Source organism: Salmo salar, chromosome 15 (genome assembly GCF_965601325.2).
Source record: "Salmo salar chromosome 15, fSalSal1, whole genome shotgun sequence".
Classification (NCBI taxonomy): Eukaryota; Metazoa; Chordata; class Actinopteri; order Salmoniformes; family Salmonidae; genus Salmo; species Salmo salar.
Genome location: NC_138305.1, coordinates 13579155 through 13599898, shown reverse-complemented (window position 1 = coordinate 13599898; position 20744 = coordinate 13579155). Strand labels below are relative to the sequence as shown.

At 43.9% G+C, this 20744-nt stretch overlaps 1 protein-coding gene across 5 annotated transcripts in view; it reads right to left on the bottom strand.

Moving 5' to 3' along the window:
* The window catches only part of dapk1 (death-associated protein kinase 1), a 178927-nt gene that overhangs the window by 50405 nt on the left and 107778 nt on the right, over positions 1-20744 (bottom strand). For 4 of the 5 annotated variants that reach the window (XM_045695458.2, XM_045695459.2, XM_082961588.1 and 1 more), the window contains 7 exons: positions 19995-20114; positions 15936-16034; positions 13002-13100; positions 10644-10742; positions 8370-8567; positions 5940-6137; positions 3398-3496 (listed from right to left, as the gene is read on the bottom strand). In XM_045695458.2, the coding sequence (XP_045551414.2) occupies positions 3398-3496; positions 5940-6137; positions 8370-8567; positions 10644-10742; positions 13002-13100; positions 15936-16034; positions 19995-20114 (912 nt within the window). Of the gene's footprint in view, positions 1-3397; positions 3497-3521; positions 3585-5939; positions 6138-8369; positions 8568-10643; positions 10743-13001; positions 13101-15935; positions 16035-19994; positions 20115-20744 lie in introns of those variants that run through there. The other variant, XM_082961589.1, reaches the window with a different exon arrangement.

The window sequence follows — 20744 nt, the reverse complement described above, 5'->3', positions numbered from 1 at the left end:
CCTACCTCTGAGGAAGCACAGTCCCCGCTCAGCCCAGTCAAAACTGTTCGCTGCTCTGGCACCCCAATGGTGGAACAAGCTCCCACACGACGCCAGGACAGCGGAGTCAATCACCACCTTCCGGAGACACCTGAAACCCCACCTCTTTAAGGAATACCTAGGATAGGATAAAGTAATCCTTCTACCCCCCCCCCCCCTAAAAGATTTAGATGCACTATTGTAAAGTGGTTGTTCCACTGGATATCATAAGGTGTATGCACCAATTTGTAAGTCGCTCTGGATAAGAGCGTCTGCTAAATGACTTAAATGTAAATGTAAATGTATCGTAGGGATGTAACTGTATAGTAGGGATGTAACTGTATAGATGTAACTGTATAGTAGGGATGTAACTGTATAGATGTAACTGTACAGTAGGGATGTAACTGTATCGTAGGGATGTAACTGTATATATGTAACTGTATAGTAGGGATGTAACTGTATAGTAGAGATGTAACTGTACAGTAGGGATGTAACTGTATAGTAGGGATGTAACTGTATATATGTAACTGTATAGTAGGGATGTAACTGTATAGATGTAACTGTATAGATGTAACTGTACAGTAGGGATGTAACTGTATAGTAGGGATGTAACTGTATCATAGGGATGTAACTGTACAGTAGGGATGTAACTGTATAGATGTAACTGTACAGTAGGGATGTAACTGTATAGTAGGGATGTAACTGTATAGTAGGGATGTAAGTGTATAGATGTTACTGTATAGTAGGGATGTAACTGTATAGTAGGGATGTAACTGTACAGTAGGGACGTAACTGTACAGTAGGGACGTAACTGTATAGATGTAACTGTATAGATGTAACTGTATAGTAGGGACGTAACTGTATAGATGTAACTGTATAGATGTAACTGTATAGTAGGGACGTAACTGTATAGATGTAACTGTACAGTAGGGATGTAACTGTACAGTAGGGATGTAACTGTACAGTAGGGATGTAACTGTATAGTAGGGATGTAACTGTATAGTAGGGACGTAACTGTATAGATGTAACTGTATAGTAGGAATGTAACTGTACAGTAGGGACGCAACTGTATAGTAGGGATGTAACTGTATAGTAGGGATGTAACTGTATAGTAGGGACGTAACTGTATAGATGTAACTGTATCGTAGGGATGTATCTGTATAGTAGGGATGTAACTGTATAGTAGGGATGTAACTGTATAGATGGAACATAACTGTATAGATGTAACTGTATAGTAGGGATGTAACTGTATAGATGTAACTGTATAGATGTAACTGTATAGTAGGGACGTAACTGTATAGATGTAACTGTATAGTAGGGATGTAACTGTATAGATGTAACTGTATAGATGTAACTGTATAGTAGGGACGTAACTGTATAGTAGGGACGTAACTGTATAGATGTAACTGTATAGTAGGAATGTAACTGTACAGTAGGGACGCAACTGTATAGTAGGGATGTAACTGTATAGTAGGGATGTAACTGTATAGTAGGGACGTAACTGTATAGATGTAACTGTATCGTAGGGATGTATCTGTATAGTAGGGATGTAACTGTATAGTAGGGATGTAACTGTATAGATGGAACATAACTGTATAGATGTAACTGTATAGTAGGGATGTAACTGTATAGATGTAACTGTATAGATGTAACTGTATAGTAGGGACGTAACTGTATAGATGTAACTGTATAGTAGGGATGTAACTGTATAGATGTAACTGTATAGATGTAACTGTATAGTAGGGACGTAACTGTATCGTAGGGATGTAACTATCGTAGGGATGTAACTGTATAGTAGGGACGTAACTGTATAGATGTAACTGTATAGTAGGGATGTAACTGTACAGTAGGGACGTAACTGTATAGTAGGGATGTAACTGTATAGATGTAACTGTATAGATGTAACTGTACAGTAGTGATGTAACTGTATAGTAGGGATGTAACTGTATAGTAGGGACGTAACTGTATAGTAGGGACGTAACTGTATAGATGTAACTGTGTAGTAGGGACGTAACTGTATAGATGTAACTGTATAGTAGGGACGTAACTGTATAGATGTAACTGTATAGTAGGGACGTAACTGTATAGATGTAACTGTATAGTAGGGATGTAACTGTATAGATGTAACTGTATAGTAGGGATGTAACTGTATAGGTGGAATATAACTATATAGATGTAACCTTTATAGATGGAACATAACTTTATAGATGTAACTGTATAGTAGGGATGTAACTGTATAGATGGAACTGTATAGATGTAACTGTATTGTAGGGACGTAACTGTATAGATGTAACTGTATAGATGTAACTGTATAGTAGAGATGTAACTGTATAGATGTAACTGTATAGATTTTTAATCAATTAGTATATTTGTTGTATTATTTGTTCTGTCTTTTCTGGTGGATTAAACTGAAATCAACTTTCTATAACTCGTTCGAAAAATAGCGTTATTTTGGAGAATATTTCATTTTCAAATAACCCAAAGTGAGAGGTTGTAATCTGACTAAAGGGAAAAAGACCCTTCTGGGGACACGGGGTGAGATATCCTTACTAATCTGCTAGAGAACCAGTTCGGATTTAAGTATAACATTTGTATGACTGAAGCCTTTAGTGAGAGGTCTAATATATTGACAAATGTATTGATAAAAGTCCCCATGTCCGAGAGAGATTTCCATGGTTATCAAAACGTCACATCAGGGTTAGCCAACACGAAACACAGCCCTTATGTTCCTAAAATCCCCAATGTGAAAAATGAATGGAAACATTTCTCCGTTTGACCGCTAGGTTTTATGGGTATTATGGCACCTCTACTGTGAGGCTCTATTCAGCAGGGTATTGCTTCCTTTATGCTGAACAAACAGACAACAACCCAACAGGACACCAAGCCCCAGAGAAACATCTTTCAGAGCTACCAGATCAACCCACTAGTTTCCATTTTTTCTTTTTGATTTGAGACTCTGTGAAAGGTGCTTTATGTAATGTAATGTGAATGTAATGTGGAGTTCCACAGAGATACGTGTTGGTACCTTAAATTTTCCCAGAAACACAGCTGCAGGAAGTGCTTAAAAAAAGGTGTGGTATCAAAGTTAATATAAACTGGTTGGTTCGAGCCCTGAATGCTGATTGGCTGACAGCCGTGGAATACCAGACCGTATACCACGGGTATGACAAAACATTCAATTTTACTGCTCTAATAACCTTGGTAACCAGTTTATAATAACAATACGGCACCTCGGGAGTTTGTGGTATATGGCCAACATATCATGACTAAAGGCAGTATCCAGACACTCCGCGTTGCGTTGTGCCTAATAACAGCCCTCAGCCGTGATATATTGGCCGTATACCACACCCCCTCAGGCCTTATTGATTAAATATCTTACATTGGTGACGGCGTCTGTATTGGCCCCAGCTACACACAGGTGTCTGACTACCTCTAGAAGGTCGTTGATAGCTGCCATGTGGAGAGGTGTCCTGCCATACTGGAGAGAGACAGAGGTTAAAGGTCAGGGGTTAGACTACCTCTAGAAGGTCGTTGATAGCTGCTATGTGGAGAGGTGTCCTGCCATACTGGAGAGAGACAGAGGTTAAAGGTCATCAGAGCGTTACGTTGGTACAGTTAGTGAAGTGTTAACAGAAAACCTAAAGTAAAGGAGGAAAGCAAAAGAAGTTAAACAGCAGAAACAGAAACTAGACTTGATCTGACATATTAATAACCCAGTCTGATGGATGCTTCCTAACGAGGACCAATAGCATGCATCACACAGGACTTAACTAATAGCACGCGTCACAGACAGGACTTAACCAATAGCACGCGTCACAGACAGGACTTAACCAATAGCACGCATCACACAGACAGGACTTAACCAATAGCATGCGTCAGACAGGACTTAACCAATAGCACGCATCACAGACAGGACTTAACCAATAGCACGCATCACACAGACAGGACTTAACCAATAGCACGCATCACAGACAGGACTTAACCAATAGCACGCATCACAGACAGGACTTAACCAATAGCACGCATCACACAGACAGGACTTAACCAATAGCACGCATCACAGACAGGACTTAACCAATAGCACGCATCACAGACAGGACTTAACCAATAGCACGCATCACAGACAGGACTTAACCAATAGCACGCATCACACAGACAGGACTTAACCAATAGCACGCATCACACAGACAGGACTTAACCAATAGCACGCGTCACACAGACAGGACTTAACCAATAGCACGCATCACAGACAGGACTTAACCAATAGCACGCGTCACAGACAGGACTTAACCAATAGCACGCGTCACAGACAGGACTTAACCAATAGCACGCATCACAGACAGGACTTAACCAATAGCACGCATCACACAGACAGGACTTAACCAATAGCACGCATCACACAGACAGGACTTAACCAATAGCACGCATCACAGACAGGACTTAACCAATAGCACGCGTCACAGACAGGACTTAACCAATAGCACGCGTCACAGACAGGACTTAACCAATAGCACGCATCACACAGACAGGACTTAACCAATAGCACGCATCACAGAGACAGGACTTAACCAATAGCACGCGTCACAGACGGGACTTAACCAATAGCACGCGTCACAGACGGGACTTAACCAATAGCACGCATCACACAGACAGGATTTAACCAATAGCACGCATCACAGACAGGACTTAACCAATAGCACGCATCACACAGACAGGACTTAACCAATAGCACGCGTCACAGACAGGACTTAACCAATAGCACGCGTCACAGACAGGACTTAACCAATAGCACACATCACACAGACAGGACTAAACCAATAGCACGCATCACACAGACAGGACTTAACCAATAGCACGCGTCACAGACAGGACTTAACCAATAGCACGCATCACAGACAGGACTTAACCAATAGCACGCATCACACAGACAGGACTTAACCAATAGCACGCATCACTCAGACAGGACTTAACCAATAGCACGCATCACACAGACAGGACTTAACCAATAGCACGCATCACAGACAGGACTTAGCCAATAGCACGCGTCACAGACGGGACTTAACCAATAGCACGCATCACAGACAGGACTTAACTAATAGCACGCGTCACACAGACAGGACTTAACCAATAGCACGCATCACAGAGAGGACTTAACCAATAGCACGCGTCACACAGACAGGACTTAACCAATAGCACGCGTCACACAGACAGGACTTAACCAATAGCACGCATCACACAGACAGGACTTAACCAATAGCACGCATCACACAGACAGGACTTAACCAATAGCACGCGTCACAGACGGGACTTAACCAATAGCACGCTTCACAGACAGGACTTAACCAATAGCACGCGTCACACAGACAGGACTTAACCAATAGCACGCGTCACAGACAGGACTCAACCAATAGCATGCGTCACCGTCGTGTTTACATTAATTCAAGAGGAAAATCAGACCAGACTTTTCAATTCAACTAGAATCATTTCCCTCGACTTGACAAACAGACCTGTCGCTACCAATGAGCTTGAGGAAACCAATAATATTTTACCACAGATCTCAAAATGAATAAATACGAGGCGCTCTGGCCTTCCGACACACCACTCTTCCTGGATACACATCACCTCCCACAATCCTTTGGGGGGGGGGAAGCTCTGCACCAAAATAACAGAAATGGCTTCAATCCAATCTCAGAATACATGAATATCACAACGCTGGTACCAGAATCAGAAGGTCAGTTATAATGGGATTATATTGGAGTCCTGTTTAGCAGAGAGAGATATGAAGCCTCGTTTGTAATGGAAAATAATGCTATGGATTGATTGACTGATGAATTGATTGGCAGATTGAGGTACTGATAATATATACCTTGCTGGGTAGGTTGAGCCTGGTCAATTGATTAATAAAACAAAAGTATCTCTACCTTGTTGGGCAGGTCAAGGGTTGCCTTGGCAGCACACAGTGTCGTGACAACGGGCAGGTTGCCGTCCTTACAGGCGATGTGCAGCGGCGTGTTGCCGTGGCGATCTTGATGGTCGACGGGGCAACGGTGACGGAGCAGACATCTGACCACGTCCAGTTGGCACCTCCTCACAGCCAGGTGGAGCGCTATGTGGCTGTCCTGAACACACAGCCCCACGTCACAGATCTCTACCAGTACTAGTAATACTACAGTAATATTCTAGTAATATCATAGTATAGTAATACTATATCCCAGTAATATTCTAGTAATATCATAGTATAGTAATACTATATCCCAGTAATATTCTAGTAATATCATAGTATAGTAATACTATATCCCAGTAATATTCTAGTAATATCATAGTAATAGTATAGTAATACTATATCCCAGTAATATTCTAGTAATATCATAGTATAGTAATACTATATCCCAGTAATATCATAGTAATAGCATAGTAATACTATATCCCAGTAATATTCTAGTAATACCATAGAACTATCATAGTAATAATCATAGTAATAGTATAGTAATATAGTAATATAGTTGTCATAGTATAGTCATAGTATAGCCATAATATAGTAATATCATAGTCATAGTATTGTCATAGTATAGTAATATCATAGTAATAGTATAGTCATAGTATAGCCATAATATAGTAATACCATAGTAATAGTATAGTCATAGTATAGCCATAATATAGTAATACCATAGTAATAGTATAGTCATAGTATAGTAATATCATAGTAATAGTACAGTCATAGTATAGTAATAGTAATAGTATAGTAATATCATAGTAATATCATAGTCATAGTATAGTAATATAGTAATAGTAATATAGTAATATAGTATGGTCGTAGTATAGTAATATCATAGTAATATCAGTCATAGTATAGTAATATCATAGTAATATCATAGTAACGGTATAGTAATACCATAGTAATAACACAGTAATAGTATGGTCATAGTAGAGTAATATAGTAATATCATAGTAATATCATAGTAATAGTATAGTCATAGTATAGCCATAATATAGTAATACCATAGTAATAGTATAGTCATAGTATAGTAATATCATAGTAATAGTACAGACATAGTATAGTAATATAGTAATAGTATAGTAATATCATAGTAATAGTATAGTCATAGTATAGTAATATATTAATAGTAATATCATAGTATGGTCGTAGTATAGTAATATCATAGTAATATCAGTCATGGTATAGTAATATCATAGTAATATCATAGTAACGGTATAGTAATACCATAGTAATGTCATAGTAATAGTATGGTCATAGTATAGTAATAGTAGAGTAATATCATAGTAATATCATAGTAATAGTAATAAAGTAATATCGTAATAGTAATATCATAGTATAGTCATAGTATAGTAATATCATAGTAATATCATAATAATATCGTAATAGTAATATCATGGCAATGTCATAGTATAGTAATATAGTAATAGTATAGTCACAGTATATTCATATCATAGTAATATCATAGTAATTGCATAGTAATATAGTAATGTCGTAATAGTAATATCATAGTATAGTCATAGTAATAGTATAGTAATATAGTAATATCGTAATAGTAATATTATAGTATAGTCATAGTATAGTAATATCATAATATCATAGTAATATCGTAATAGTAATATCATGGTAATATCATAGTAATACCATAGTAATATGGTAATATGGTAATATCATAGTCATAGTAATAGCATAGTCATAGCATAGTAATATCATAGTAATAGCATAGTCATAGCATAGTAATATCATAGTAATATAGTAATAGTATAGTAATATTAATAGCATAGTAATATCATAGTAATAGTCACAGCATAGTAATGTCATAGTAATAGTATGGTAATAGTATAGTAATATCATAGTAATAGTATGGTAATAGTATAGTATTATCATAGTAATAGTATGGTAATAGTATAATAATATCATAGTAATAGTATGGTAATAGTATAGTAATGTCATAGTATAGTAATATCATAGTAATAGTATAGTAATATCATAGTATGGTAATAGTATAGTAATGTAATAGTATGGTAATAGTATAGTAATATCATAGTAATAGTATGGTAATAGTATAGTAATATCATAGTGATAGTATGGTAATATCATAGTAATATCCTAGTAATAGTATGGTAATAGTATAGTAATATCATAGTAATAGTATGGTAATAGTATAGTAATATCATTGTAATAGTATGGTAATAGTATAGTAATATCATAGTAATAGTATGGTAATGTCATAGTAGTATCATAGTAATAGCATAGTCATAGTATGGTAATATAAAAGTCATAGTATAGTCATAGTAAGGTAATATCATAGTAATAGTATAGTAATAATATAGTAATAGTATAGCCATAGCATTACCTTGTCAGTAGAGTTGAGGTCAGCGCCATGTTCTATCAGACACTCTACTATATCAGCGAACCCCCTGGCAGAGGCAGTGAGGAGGGGGCTCTCTCCATCCCTGTTCTTGGCATTAACCTGGCACCCCGCCTGGCATAGTGTCCTGGCCACCGAGAAGTAGCCATGCCACGACGCACAGTGGAGTGGGGTTTCCTGCTCCTGATGAGGAGAGGAGGGGAGGGTTATAAGGATACCAACACGGCAGCTCCTAATCTATCTGAAGTAGCCTGGTACGAGTCGGTTTGGGACTTAATGCCACTCCTTTTCACTTCTAGTGGAATCAAAATGATCACAAAACTATCCTAACCACTACCTTAAGCTTGGAAAAACTGTCTGTGGTTCTCTTTACAACTAACATTATCAACTAACATTATCAAATGACATTATCAACTTTCATTATCAACTAACATTATCAACTAACATCAAATTACATTATCAAGTCAACAACTATCTGTCAGAGAGAACAAGACAGTAGCATGGTGCTTTTCTAATGCTGATACCCCTCCTGATCTAACGGTTTATACAGAACAACGCTGCTATCCCTCCTGATCTAACGGTTTATACAGGACAACACTGCTATCCCTCCTGATCTAACGGTTGGTACAGAACAACGCTGCTATCCCTCCTGATCTAACGGTTTATACAGAACAACGCTGCTATCCCTCCTGATCTAACGGTCGGTACAGAACCACACTGCTATCCCTCCTGATCTAACGGTCGGTACAGAACAACGCTGCTATCCCTCCTGATCTAAAGGTTGGTACAGAACAACGCTGCTATCCCTCCTGATCTAACGGTCGGTACAGAACCACACTGCTATCCCTCCTGATCTAACGGTCGGTACAGAACAACGCTGCTATCCCTCCTGATCTAAAGGTTGGTACAGAACAACGCTGCTATCCCTCCTGATCAAACGGTTGGTACAGAACAACGCTGCTATCCCTCCTGATCTAACGGTTGGTAGCTTTGGAAAAAGTCAAGGTGTCTGAATACTTTCCGAATGCACTGTACCTCATCAGGTTAACACGTGACATACCTCATCAGGTTAACACGTGAGATACCTCATCAGGTTAACACGTGACATACCTCATCAGGTTAACACGTGACATACATCATCAGGTTAACACGTGACATACCTCATCAGGTTAACACGTGACATACCTCATCAGGTTAACACGTGACATACCTCATCAGGTTAACACGTGAGATACCTCATCAGGTTAACACGTGAGATACCTCATCAGGTTAACACGTGAGATACCTCATCAGGTTAACACGTGAGATACCTCATCAGGTTAACACGTGACATACCTCATCAGGTTAACACGTGACATACCTCATCAGGTTAACACGTGACATACCTCATCAGGTTAACACGTGAGATACCTCATCAGGTTAACACGTGAGATACCTCATCAGGTTAACACGTGAGATACCTCATCAGGTTAACACGTGAGATACCTCATCAGGTTAACACGTGACATACCTCATCAGGTTAACACGTGAGATACCTCATCAGGTTAACACGTGACATACCTCATCAGGTTAACACGTGACATACCTCATCAGGTTAACACGTGAGATACCTCATCAGGTTAACACGTGAGATACCTCATCAGGTTAACACGTGAGATACCTCATCAGGTTAACACGTGAGATACCTCATCAGGTTAACACGTGAGATACCGCATCAGGTTAACATGTGACATACCTCATCAGGTTAACACGTGACATACCTCATCAGGTTAACACGTGACATACCTCATCAGGTTAACACACGATATACATTATGCACTTGTTGTCTCATTTACTTGCTAAAATGCACTGAGTGTACAAAACATTAGGAACATCTACTCTTTCCATGATAGACTGACCAGGTGAATCCAGGTGAAAGTTATGATCTCTTATTGATGTCTCTTGTTAAATCCACTTCAATCAGTGTAGATGAAGGGGAGGAGACTGGTTAAAGAAGGATTTTTAGCCTTGAGACAACTGAGACATGGATTGTGTATGTGTGCCATTCAGAGGGTGAATGGGCAAGAAACACTGGCTCAGAACGGGGTATGGTAGTAGGTGCCAGGCGCACCGGTTTGTGTCAAGAACTACAGCGCTGCTGGCTTTTTTACGCTCAAAATTCTAATGAATGATACAGTACAGTATTCAGTACAAACTCAGAACGTACGCTGTGACTGGTCTGCGCGTGTGTGTGTATGTGTGTGGTGTGTGTATACGTACCCTGTCTGAAAGGTCTGGGTTGGCATGGATACTACACAGGTATTGGACCACATCCACATTGCCATAGCGAGCTGCCACGTGGAGGGCTGTCTCTCCACTCTGTAACAGCAACACAGCATAATCACACACACGGGTCGTTCCACCACAAAAAGCACCCAGAAAGGATTTCAACACCCACCGTGTCAGATTGTTCTGAAATCATTTCTGTTGTTAGAAACAGATAACATTAGCATTCCTGCAACATTATTTCGTTGAAATAAAATTAGATTTTTTTAAATTAAGCTAATTGATTGCACTCAAATGGGCCTTTTTAATTTATAGGATTTATATAATATGCAATAAATATAGTACCCAAAAACCCGATTTGGACCAAACTTTTTTAGTAACAGTGAGTTAGCCATTGGAATCCAAAGAAATGGTCAAAAGCCCCCCCCCCCCCCCCCCAACAACCAGTATTATAGCACCATCTAGTGGTCAGAACCTGGTAATACCAGGATGAAGGATGGGACATTCCATTTACATTTTACATTTTAGTCATTTAGCAGAAGCTCTTATCCAGAGCGACTTACAGTAGTGAATGCATACATTTCATACATTTAATTTAATTTCATGCCGTGGGAATCGAACCCACAACCCTGGCGTTGCAAACACCATGCTCTACCAACTGAGCCACAGGGAAGCTACGGACATAACTTCAATGACTCATTTCACTGAGCAGGGGAAACAGAACATCACCAGATTCACTGACAATACATTACATAAGATGAAGAAACAATACTCCAAGCCGCAGCTTCATACTACTGGTCATGCTGATACTACACTGAGTGTACAGAAAATTAGGAACACCTGCTCTTTCCATGACATAGACTGACCAGGTGAAAGCTATGATCCCTTATTGATGTCACATGTTAAATCCACTTCAATCAGTGTAGATGAAGGGGAGGAGACAGGTTAAAGGATTTTTAAACCTTGAGACATGGATTGTATGTGTGTGCCATTCATAGGTTGAATTAGCAAAACAAAACATTTAAGTGCTGTTGAACAGGGTATGGTAGTAGGTGCCAGGCACACTGGTTTGTGTCAAGAACTGCAGTGCTGCTGGGTTTTTCACACTCAACAGTTTCCTGTGTGTATCAAGAATGGTCCACCACCCAAAGGACATCCAGCCAACTTGACATGTGGGAAGCATTGGAGTCAACATGGACCAGCATCCCTGTGGAACACTTTGGACACCTTGTAATGTCCATGACCTGACGAATTGAGGCTGTTCTGAGGGGAATAACTCAATATTAGGAAGGTGTTTAATGTTTTGGTTGTTGGGGTGGGGAGGGGTCCCTGGATGACTTTTGACCAGTTCTTTGTATTCCTCATGTCTTACTCATTGTTAGAAAAAAGTTTGATCCAAAACAGATGTTAGGTACAATATCAATTAAAATGGGCAAGAGAACAAATTATATTTGAACAAAATAATGTTTCTGGCTCATCTGCTCTATTTCTAACTACAGAAACCATTACAGACTAATCTAAATGTTGGGTGTCATGGCACAACACACACACAAACACAGTCCTTCTGCAGTATAAACATCTAGGCACACCCTGAAACAATATTCTATTCCCATTGAAGGGGTTTGTGTGACGTAAAACACCAGGGTATCAGCCGATGCCATCCTGGCCGGCCAGTCGGGTAGGCGTAGTGATCTAGAGAGGAGTGAAGCGTCTCTAGCACAGTCTCCATGGCAACAGCAAATAAAGCAGATAAATCCAGGAATGATTGAACTCTGATGACTGGGCCCTTCTGCCTAAAGGTAGCGTGTTAGGACTGGCATACTACTGTATAAGCGTGTAACCGACGGTTATGGATGAAGACTGTCATGAAAATAAACATTAAAACTGTATTGTTTAAAAAATATATATAATTACTGAACAAACAACCCGAATGTAGACTAGATGGCCAGGCTTTTGACTGGTAAACTAATGGGTACACTGGCAATGGCTGCCTGGTATTGTGATGCAATAACTTCCATGGTAACAGAATGTTATTGATGTGGCTCATGCAATTCAAAGCAGTTTTTGGAAAGTCAGTTGAGTTGACAACAAATCACAGCTCGTATTGATGGGTACACTTCCTGGTTCTACTTCCTGTTTTTACTATCTGCTTTGCTCCTCGCAACGGCCGCCAGTCCACCCATTATGAAGTCACGGACTTGAATGGGAAAGCCGTTTCGAATCATTCTATTCATGGCCAATTACCGTCACCCAAAAACTCCATGACCGACACAGCCGTAGTGTGTGGGGAGGAAAGGGGGGGGTGAGCCATTCGAGGGGCCTGATAGACTGACTGGAGTGTGTTGTGATCACCTTATCTTGGACGTCCAGAGGGCAGGTCTTTTCATGCAGGAACCTGAGGGTCTCCACGTGGCCGTGTCTTCCTGCGTAGTAGATGGCGTTCGCTCCACTCTGAGGTTTAATGGGTACAGTCAGACACTGGGATGTGCAGCACAAATGGTTCAAACGGGCAACATTCGATTACTTAAGCTACATTAGAATGGTTTGTAGTGTGTCTGTTAATCACACCTCATCCCACCTCATCCCACCCCTCATCCCACCTCATCACCCCTCATTACCCCTCATCCCATCTCCCCTCATCCCATCTCATCACCCCTCACCCCATCTCATCACCCCTCATCCCACCTCATCCCCCCTCATCCCACCTCATCCCATCTCATCACCCCTCATCCCATCACCCCTCACCACCCCTCATCCCATCTCATCCCCCCTCATCCCATCCCCCCTCATCCCATCTCATCACCCCTCATCAACCCTCATCCCATCTCATCACCCCTCATCACCCCTTATCCCATCTCATCACCCCTCATCCCACCTCATCACCCCTCATCCCATCTCATCACCCCCCCTCATCCAATCTCATCACCCCTCATCCCATCTCACCCCTCATATCCCCCCTCATATCCCACCTCATCACCCCTCATCCCATCTCATCACCCCTCATCCCATCTCAACACCCCTCATCCCATCTCAACACCCCTCATCCCACCTCATGACCCCTCATCCCACCTCATATCACCCCTCATCCCATCTCATCACCCCTCATCCCCCCACCCCCTCATATCACCCCTCATCCCATCTCATCACCCCTCATCCCCCCTCATCACCCCTCATCCCACCTCATCCCACCTCATCCCATCTCATCACCCCTCATCCCATCTCATCACCCCTCACCACCCCTCATCCCATCTCATCACCCCTCATCCCACCTCATCCCCCCTCATCCCATCTCATCACCCCTCATCCCATCACCCCTCACCACCCCTCATCCCATCTCATCACCCCTCATCCCACCTCATCCCCCCTCATCCCATCTCATCACCCCTCATCCCATCTCATCACCCCTCATCCCCCCTCTCCACCCCTCATCACCCCTCATCCCATCTCAACACCCCTCATCCCACCTCATCCCATCTCATCACCCCTCATCACCCCTCATCCCACCTCACCCCCTCATCCCATCTCATCACCCCTCATCACCCCTCATCCCACCTCATCCCATCTCATCACACCTCATCCCCCCTCATCACCCCTCATCCCACCTCATCACCCCTCATCCCATCACCCCTCATCCCATCACCCCATCTCATCACCCCTCATCCCACCTCATCCCCCCTCATCCCATCCCCCTTCATCCCATCTCATCACCCCTCATCCCACCTTATCACCCCTCATCACCCCTTATCACCCCTCACCACCCCTTATCCCATCTCATCCCACCTCATCACCCCTCATCCCATCTCATCACCCCTCCTCATCCCATCTCATCACCCCTCATCCCATCTCACCCCTCATATCCCCCCTCTCATCCCACCTCATCACCCCTCATCCCATCTCATCAGCCCTCATCCCATCTCAACACCCCTCATCCCACCTCAACACCCCTCATCCCATCTCAACACCCCTCATCCCACCTCAACACCCCTCATCCCACCTCAACACCCCTCATCCCATCTCATCACCCCTCATCACACCTCATTCCATCTCATCACACCTCATTCCATCTCATCACCCCTCATCCCCCCTCATCCCACCTCATCACCCCTCATCCCATCTCATCACACCTCATCCCATCTCATCACACCTCATCACCCCATCTCATCCCACCTCATCCCACCTCATCCCATCTCATCCCATCTCATCACCCCTCATCACCCCTCATCCCATCTCCCCTCATCACCCCTCATCCCATCTCATCACCCCTCATCCCATCTCATCACCCCTCATCACCCCTCATCCCACCTCATCCCATCCAGCTAGATGGCTGGTTTAACAACTAGCCTTCAAATATTCTCCACCTCTCAAAACACTCCATCACATTTAATCAAAGGAACCCAAAAATGAAAAACTTGTTGAATTTCTACGGACATTTGATAATATCTACACCACCGTTCAAAAGTTTGGGGTCGCTTAGAAATATCCTTGTTTTTGAAAGAAAAACCAATTTTTGGTCCATTAAAATAACATCAAATTGATCAGAAATACAGTGTAGACATTAATGTTGTAAATGACTATTGCAGGTGGAAACGGCAGATTTTTTATGAAATATCTACATGGGCGTACAGAGGCCCATTATCAGCAACCATCACTCCTGTGTTCCAATGGCACGTTGTGTTAGCTAATCCAAGTTTATCACTTTAAAAGGCTAATTGATCATTAGAAAACCATTTTGCAATTATGTTAGCACAGCTGAAAACTGTTGTCCTGATTTAAGAAGTTGAGCCTGTAATCAAACTCATAAATGCTGATGCTCCAGATACTCAACTGGTCTAAAGAAGGCCAGTTGTATTGCTTCTTTAATCAGAACAACAGTTTTCAGCTGTGCTAACATAATTGCAAAAGGGTTTTCTAATGATCAATTAGCCTTTTAAACAGGAGTGATGGTTGCTGATAATGGGCCTCTGTACGCCTATGTAGATATTTCATAAAAAATCTGTCGTGGTAGTGTATGTGCCTTGTCGTGGGAGTGTGTGTACCTTGTCGTGGTAGTGTGTGTGCCTTGTCGTGGTAGTGTGTGTACCTTGTCGTGGGAGTGTGTGTACCTTGTCGTGGGCCTGTATCTCAGCTCCTTGTCGTGAGAGTGTGTGTACCTTGTCGTGGGCCTGTATCTCAGCTCCTTGTCGTGAGAGTGTGTGTACCTTGTCGTGGGAGTGTGTGTACCTTGTCGTGGGAGTGTGTGTACCTTGTCGTGGTAGTGTGTGTACCTTGTCGTGGTAGTGTGTGTACCTTGTCGTGGGCCTGTATCTCAGCTCCTTTCTCCATCAGCACATTAATGATCTGAATGTTCCCACAGCCTGCTGCAATCAGGAGGGGGGGAGTCCCGTTCTACACACACACACACACACACACACACACACACACACACACACACACACACACACACACACACACACACACACACACACACACACACACACACACACACACACACACACACACACACACACACACACACACACACACACACACACACACACACACAGAGGAAAGCATGGTAGAGGAAATTCCATTAACTTTAATTATTTTATGATAATTTACACAGTGTTAGTAAATACATACAGAGAGGGGGGTGGGGACGGACATACAGAGAGGGGGGTGGGGAGGGACAGACAGAGAGGGGGGTGGGGAGGGACAGACAGAGAGGGGGGTGGGGAGGGACAGACAGAGAGGGGGGTGGGGAGGGACAGACAGAGAGGGGGGTGGGGAAGTACAGACAGAGAGGGGGGTGAGGAGGGACAGAGAGAGGGGGGTGAGGAGGGAGGGACAGACAGAGAGGGGGGTGAGGAGGGAGGGACAGACAGAGAGGGGGGTGAGGAGGGAGGGACAGACAGAGAGGGGGGTGAGGAGGGAGGGACAGACAGAGAGGGGGGTGAGGAGGGAGGGACAGACAGAGAGGGGGGTGAGGAGGGAGGGACAGACAGAGAGGGGGGTGGGGAGGGAGGGACAGACAGAGAGGGGGGTGGGGAGGGACAGACAGAGAGGGGGGTGGGGAGGGACAGACAGAGAGGGGGGTGGGGAGGGACAGACAGAGAGGGGGGGTGGGGAGGGACCGACAGAGAGGGGGGTGGGGGAGGGACAGACAGAGAGGGTGGTGAGGAGGGACAGACAGAGAGGGGGGTGGGGAGGGACAGACAGAGAGGGGGGGTGGGGAGGGACAGACAGAGAGGGGGTGTGAGGAGGGACAGACAGAGAGAGAGGGGGGTGTTAGTAATTGCCAAGCGGGCCGTCCCTCTAAGCTCAGCGGTAGTTGAAGTGGTGTACAATACAGCAGTAGTTTCAGTTCCTCTCTCTCTCCCTCCTCTATGCGTCTCCCCTCCCTCCCTCCCTCCCTGGGACTGGGACAAGGAGAGGTTGAAAATTACTGGTAGAGTGGCATCGTTGGGCTGATCACGGTTGGGTCTTCCTTTGTAATCCGTAATGGACTGAGCGTCGGAGCCTGTGTAATATGATTCCACATTATTCCTACATTGCCCTTTTGCTCGTTTGATGACTCTGTGCAGGTCATAGCCGGCCTTCTTGTACTTCTTCCTGTCTTCGGGCCGTAGCATCAGGGCCGGCTGTCTCCGGCCGTAGCATCAGGGCCGGCTGTCTTCGGGCCGTAGCATCAGGGCCGGCTGTCTTCGGGCCGTAGCATCAGGGCCGGCTGTCTTCGGGCCGTAGCATCAGGGCCGGCTGTCTTCGGGCCGTAGCATCAGGGCCGGCTGTCTTCGGGCCGTAGCATCAGGGCCGGCTGTCTTCGGGCCGTAGCATCGGGGTTGTCTATAATAGTTCTGTGTGTGGTAGCCCTGTTCTTTAGTTTAGCACCAACCTCAGTGTTAATCCAGGGCTTTTGATTGGGGAAACACGGTGGGGACAACGTCACCGTGGGCACAACGTCACCGTGGGCACAACGTCACCGTGGGCACAACGTCACCGTGGGCACAACGTCACCGTGGCACAACGACACCGTGGGGACAACGTCACCGTGGGGACAACGTCACCGATGCATGTTCTAATGAAGCCGGTGACGGAGGTGGTTAGTTCATCAGTGTTATCGGTGGATCTCGAAACATTCCAATCAGCACTAGCAAAGCAGTCCTGTAGCATAACCTCTAACTGGTGACCATTTCTCAACAGAGCGAATCGTGGGTATTTCTGCTTGTAAACAGGAAGCAAGAGTACGGCATCATGATCTGATTTGCCAAATGGCGAATGAGGGAGGGCCTTGTATGCGGGCGTGTGGGTAGAATAGCAGTGGTCTAGGACTTTATCACCCCTAGTGGAAGTTGGGCATCACATGTCTTAGTGACGTCGAATTTAAATCGCCGGCAACCAGAAAGGCAGCCTCTGGGTGAAGGTTTTCCTGCTTGTTTATAGCCTTGTACAGTTCGTTAAGGCCAGCTTGTTATTTTTCTTGTCCTGAGGTGGAATGTGTACAGCAGTCACTATAACAGCTGAAAACTCCCTCGGGAGGTAGAAGGGTCGGCATTTGACCATCAGGTTTTCCAAGACGGGTGAACAGTGGATTAACACTTCCACCGCATTGGAATTAGCACACCAGTTGGAGTTGATTAACATGCAAACCCCTCCCCCCTCGATTTCCCCGACTCAACCGCCCGGTGAATGGAGAATCCATCCAATTGGATAGCTGTGGGGGGAATCTTGTCTGAGAGCCATGTTTTTGAAAAGGAAAGAATATTGCCGTTTTGACAGTCCAGTTGGTAATAAATCCGTGATTAGAAGTCTTCAATTATCAAGTGACTGTACATTAGCCAGTAGAATGGAGGGACGATCAGAGGTCCTCCATCTTATTATCTAGTGACTGTACATTAGCCAGTAGAATGGAGGGACGATCAGAGGTCCTCCATCTTATTATCTAGTGACTGTACATTAGCCAGTAGAATGGAGGGACGATCAGAGGTCCTCCATCTTATTATCTAGTGACTGTACATTAGCCAGTAGAATGGAGGGACGATCAGAGGTCCTCCATCTTATTATCTAGTGACTGTACATTAGCCAGTAGAATGGAGGGACGATCAGAGGTCCTGCATCTTATTATCTAGTGACTGTACATTAGCCAGTAGAATGGAGGGACGATCAGAGGTCCTCCATCTTATTATCTAGTGACTGTACATTAGCCAGTAGAATGGAGGGACGATCAGAGGTCCTCCATCTTATTATCTAGTGACTGTACATTAGCCAGTAGAATGGAGGGATGATCAGAGGTCCTCCATCTTATTATCTAGTGACTGTACATTAGCCAGTAGAATGGAGGGACGATCAGAGGTCCTCCATCTTATTATCTAGTGACTGTACATTAGCCAGTAGAATGGAGGGACGATCAGAGGTCCTCCATCTTATTATCTAGTGACTGTACATTAGCCAGTAGAATGGAGGGACGATCAGAGGTCCTTAGAAGACAGGGTTAGTATGATAGTAGAGACTGATTCCTTAACAAGGTGTTCTGAGCGGCCCAGAGAAGACAGGGTTATTATGATAGTAGAGACTGATTCCTGAACAAGGTGTTCTGAGCAGCCCAGAGAAGTAGAGACTGATTCCTTAACAAGGTGTTCTGAGCAGCCCAGAGAAGACAGGGTTAGTATGATAGTAGAGACTGATTCCTTAACAAGGTGTTCTGAGCAGCCCAGAGAAGACAGGGTTAGTATGATAGTAGAGACTGATTCCTTAACAAGGTGTTCTGAGCAGCCCAGAGAAGACAGGGTTAGTATGATAGTAGAGACTGATTCCTTAACAAGGTGTTCTGAGCAGCCCAGAGAAGACAGGGTTGGTATGATAGTAGAGACTGATTCCTTAACAAGGTGTTCTGAGCAGCCCAGAGAAGACAGGGTTAGTATGATAGTAGAGACTGATTCCTAACAAGGTGTTCTGAGCAGCCCAGAGAAGACAGGGTTAGTATGATAGTAGAGACTGATTCCTTAACAAGGTGTTCTGAGCAGCCCAGAGAAGACAGGGTTAGTATGATAGTAGAGACTGATTCCTTAACAAGGTGTTCTGAGCAGCCCAGAGAAGACAGGGTTGGTATTATAGTAGAGACTGATTCCTTAACAAGGTGTTCTGAGCAGCCCAGAGAAGACAGGGTTAGTATTATAGTAGAGACTGGTTCCTTAACAAGGTGTTCTGAGCAGCCCAGAGAAGACACACACACACACACACACACACACACACACACACACACACACACACACACACACACACACACACACACACACACACACACACACACACACACACACACACACACACACACACCCCCACACACACACACACACAGAGCTGTGTTCTCACCTTGTTGGGCTGGTTAAGGTCATAGCTGGTCAGTGAAGTCAGAAGGTGCTGCAGGCCAGGTACGTTGTTGTCGTTTATCGCATGGATTATAGCCTTCATCACAAAGGAGTCTTCCTCATCCTATTGACACACCACAGGGGTTATTTTGTTTCCATCAGGTGTATGGTGTCATCACACAGGCTCAGGTAACAGAGAGGGGGGTGGGGAGGGACAGACAGAGAGGGGGGTGGGGAGGGACAGACAGAGAGGGGGGTGGGGAGGGACAGACAGAGAGGGGGGTGGGGAGGGACAGACAGAGAGGGGGGGTGTTAGTAAATATGCGTTTTGACATCATGTCCGGTCTTGTGGACTTGGTTTACGTGCTGCTCTGCGGTTTGTTGCTAACGTTACTTTGCTACCTGCCAACTTCACGGTTTTTACTTTTTAATTATTGTTTTATATATATATTTTTTTCCCCTTCATCACCTTTTTTCATCCCGGACGCTTTATCTGGACATGGTTCTACACGACCTCCACCAGACGTAACATTAACATGCAGTCGTTGTATTTATAATATACAGGAGAACGATCGCCTTACGGCTTCAGATGCAATCGTTAGGCAAGGGTAATTTAAGTTTAGGAAAGGATGAAACAGCGTCTGTGCCACCAGTAAGTACAGATAGTAACGTTAGTATAAATCCCCTCACACGGTCCCCGCAGCCGGACAACGTTCTCATGGCTTCTGGAGGGAAACGCTGTAGGAATGCTCAA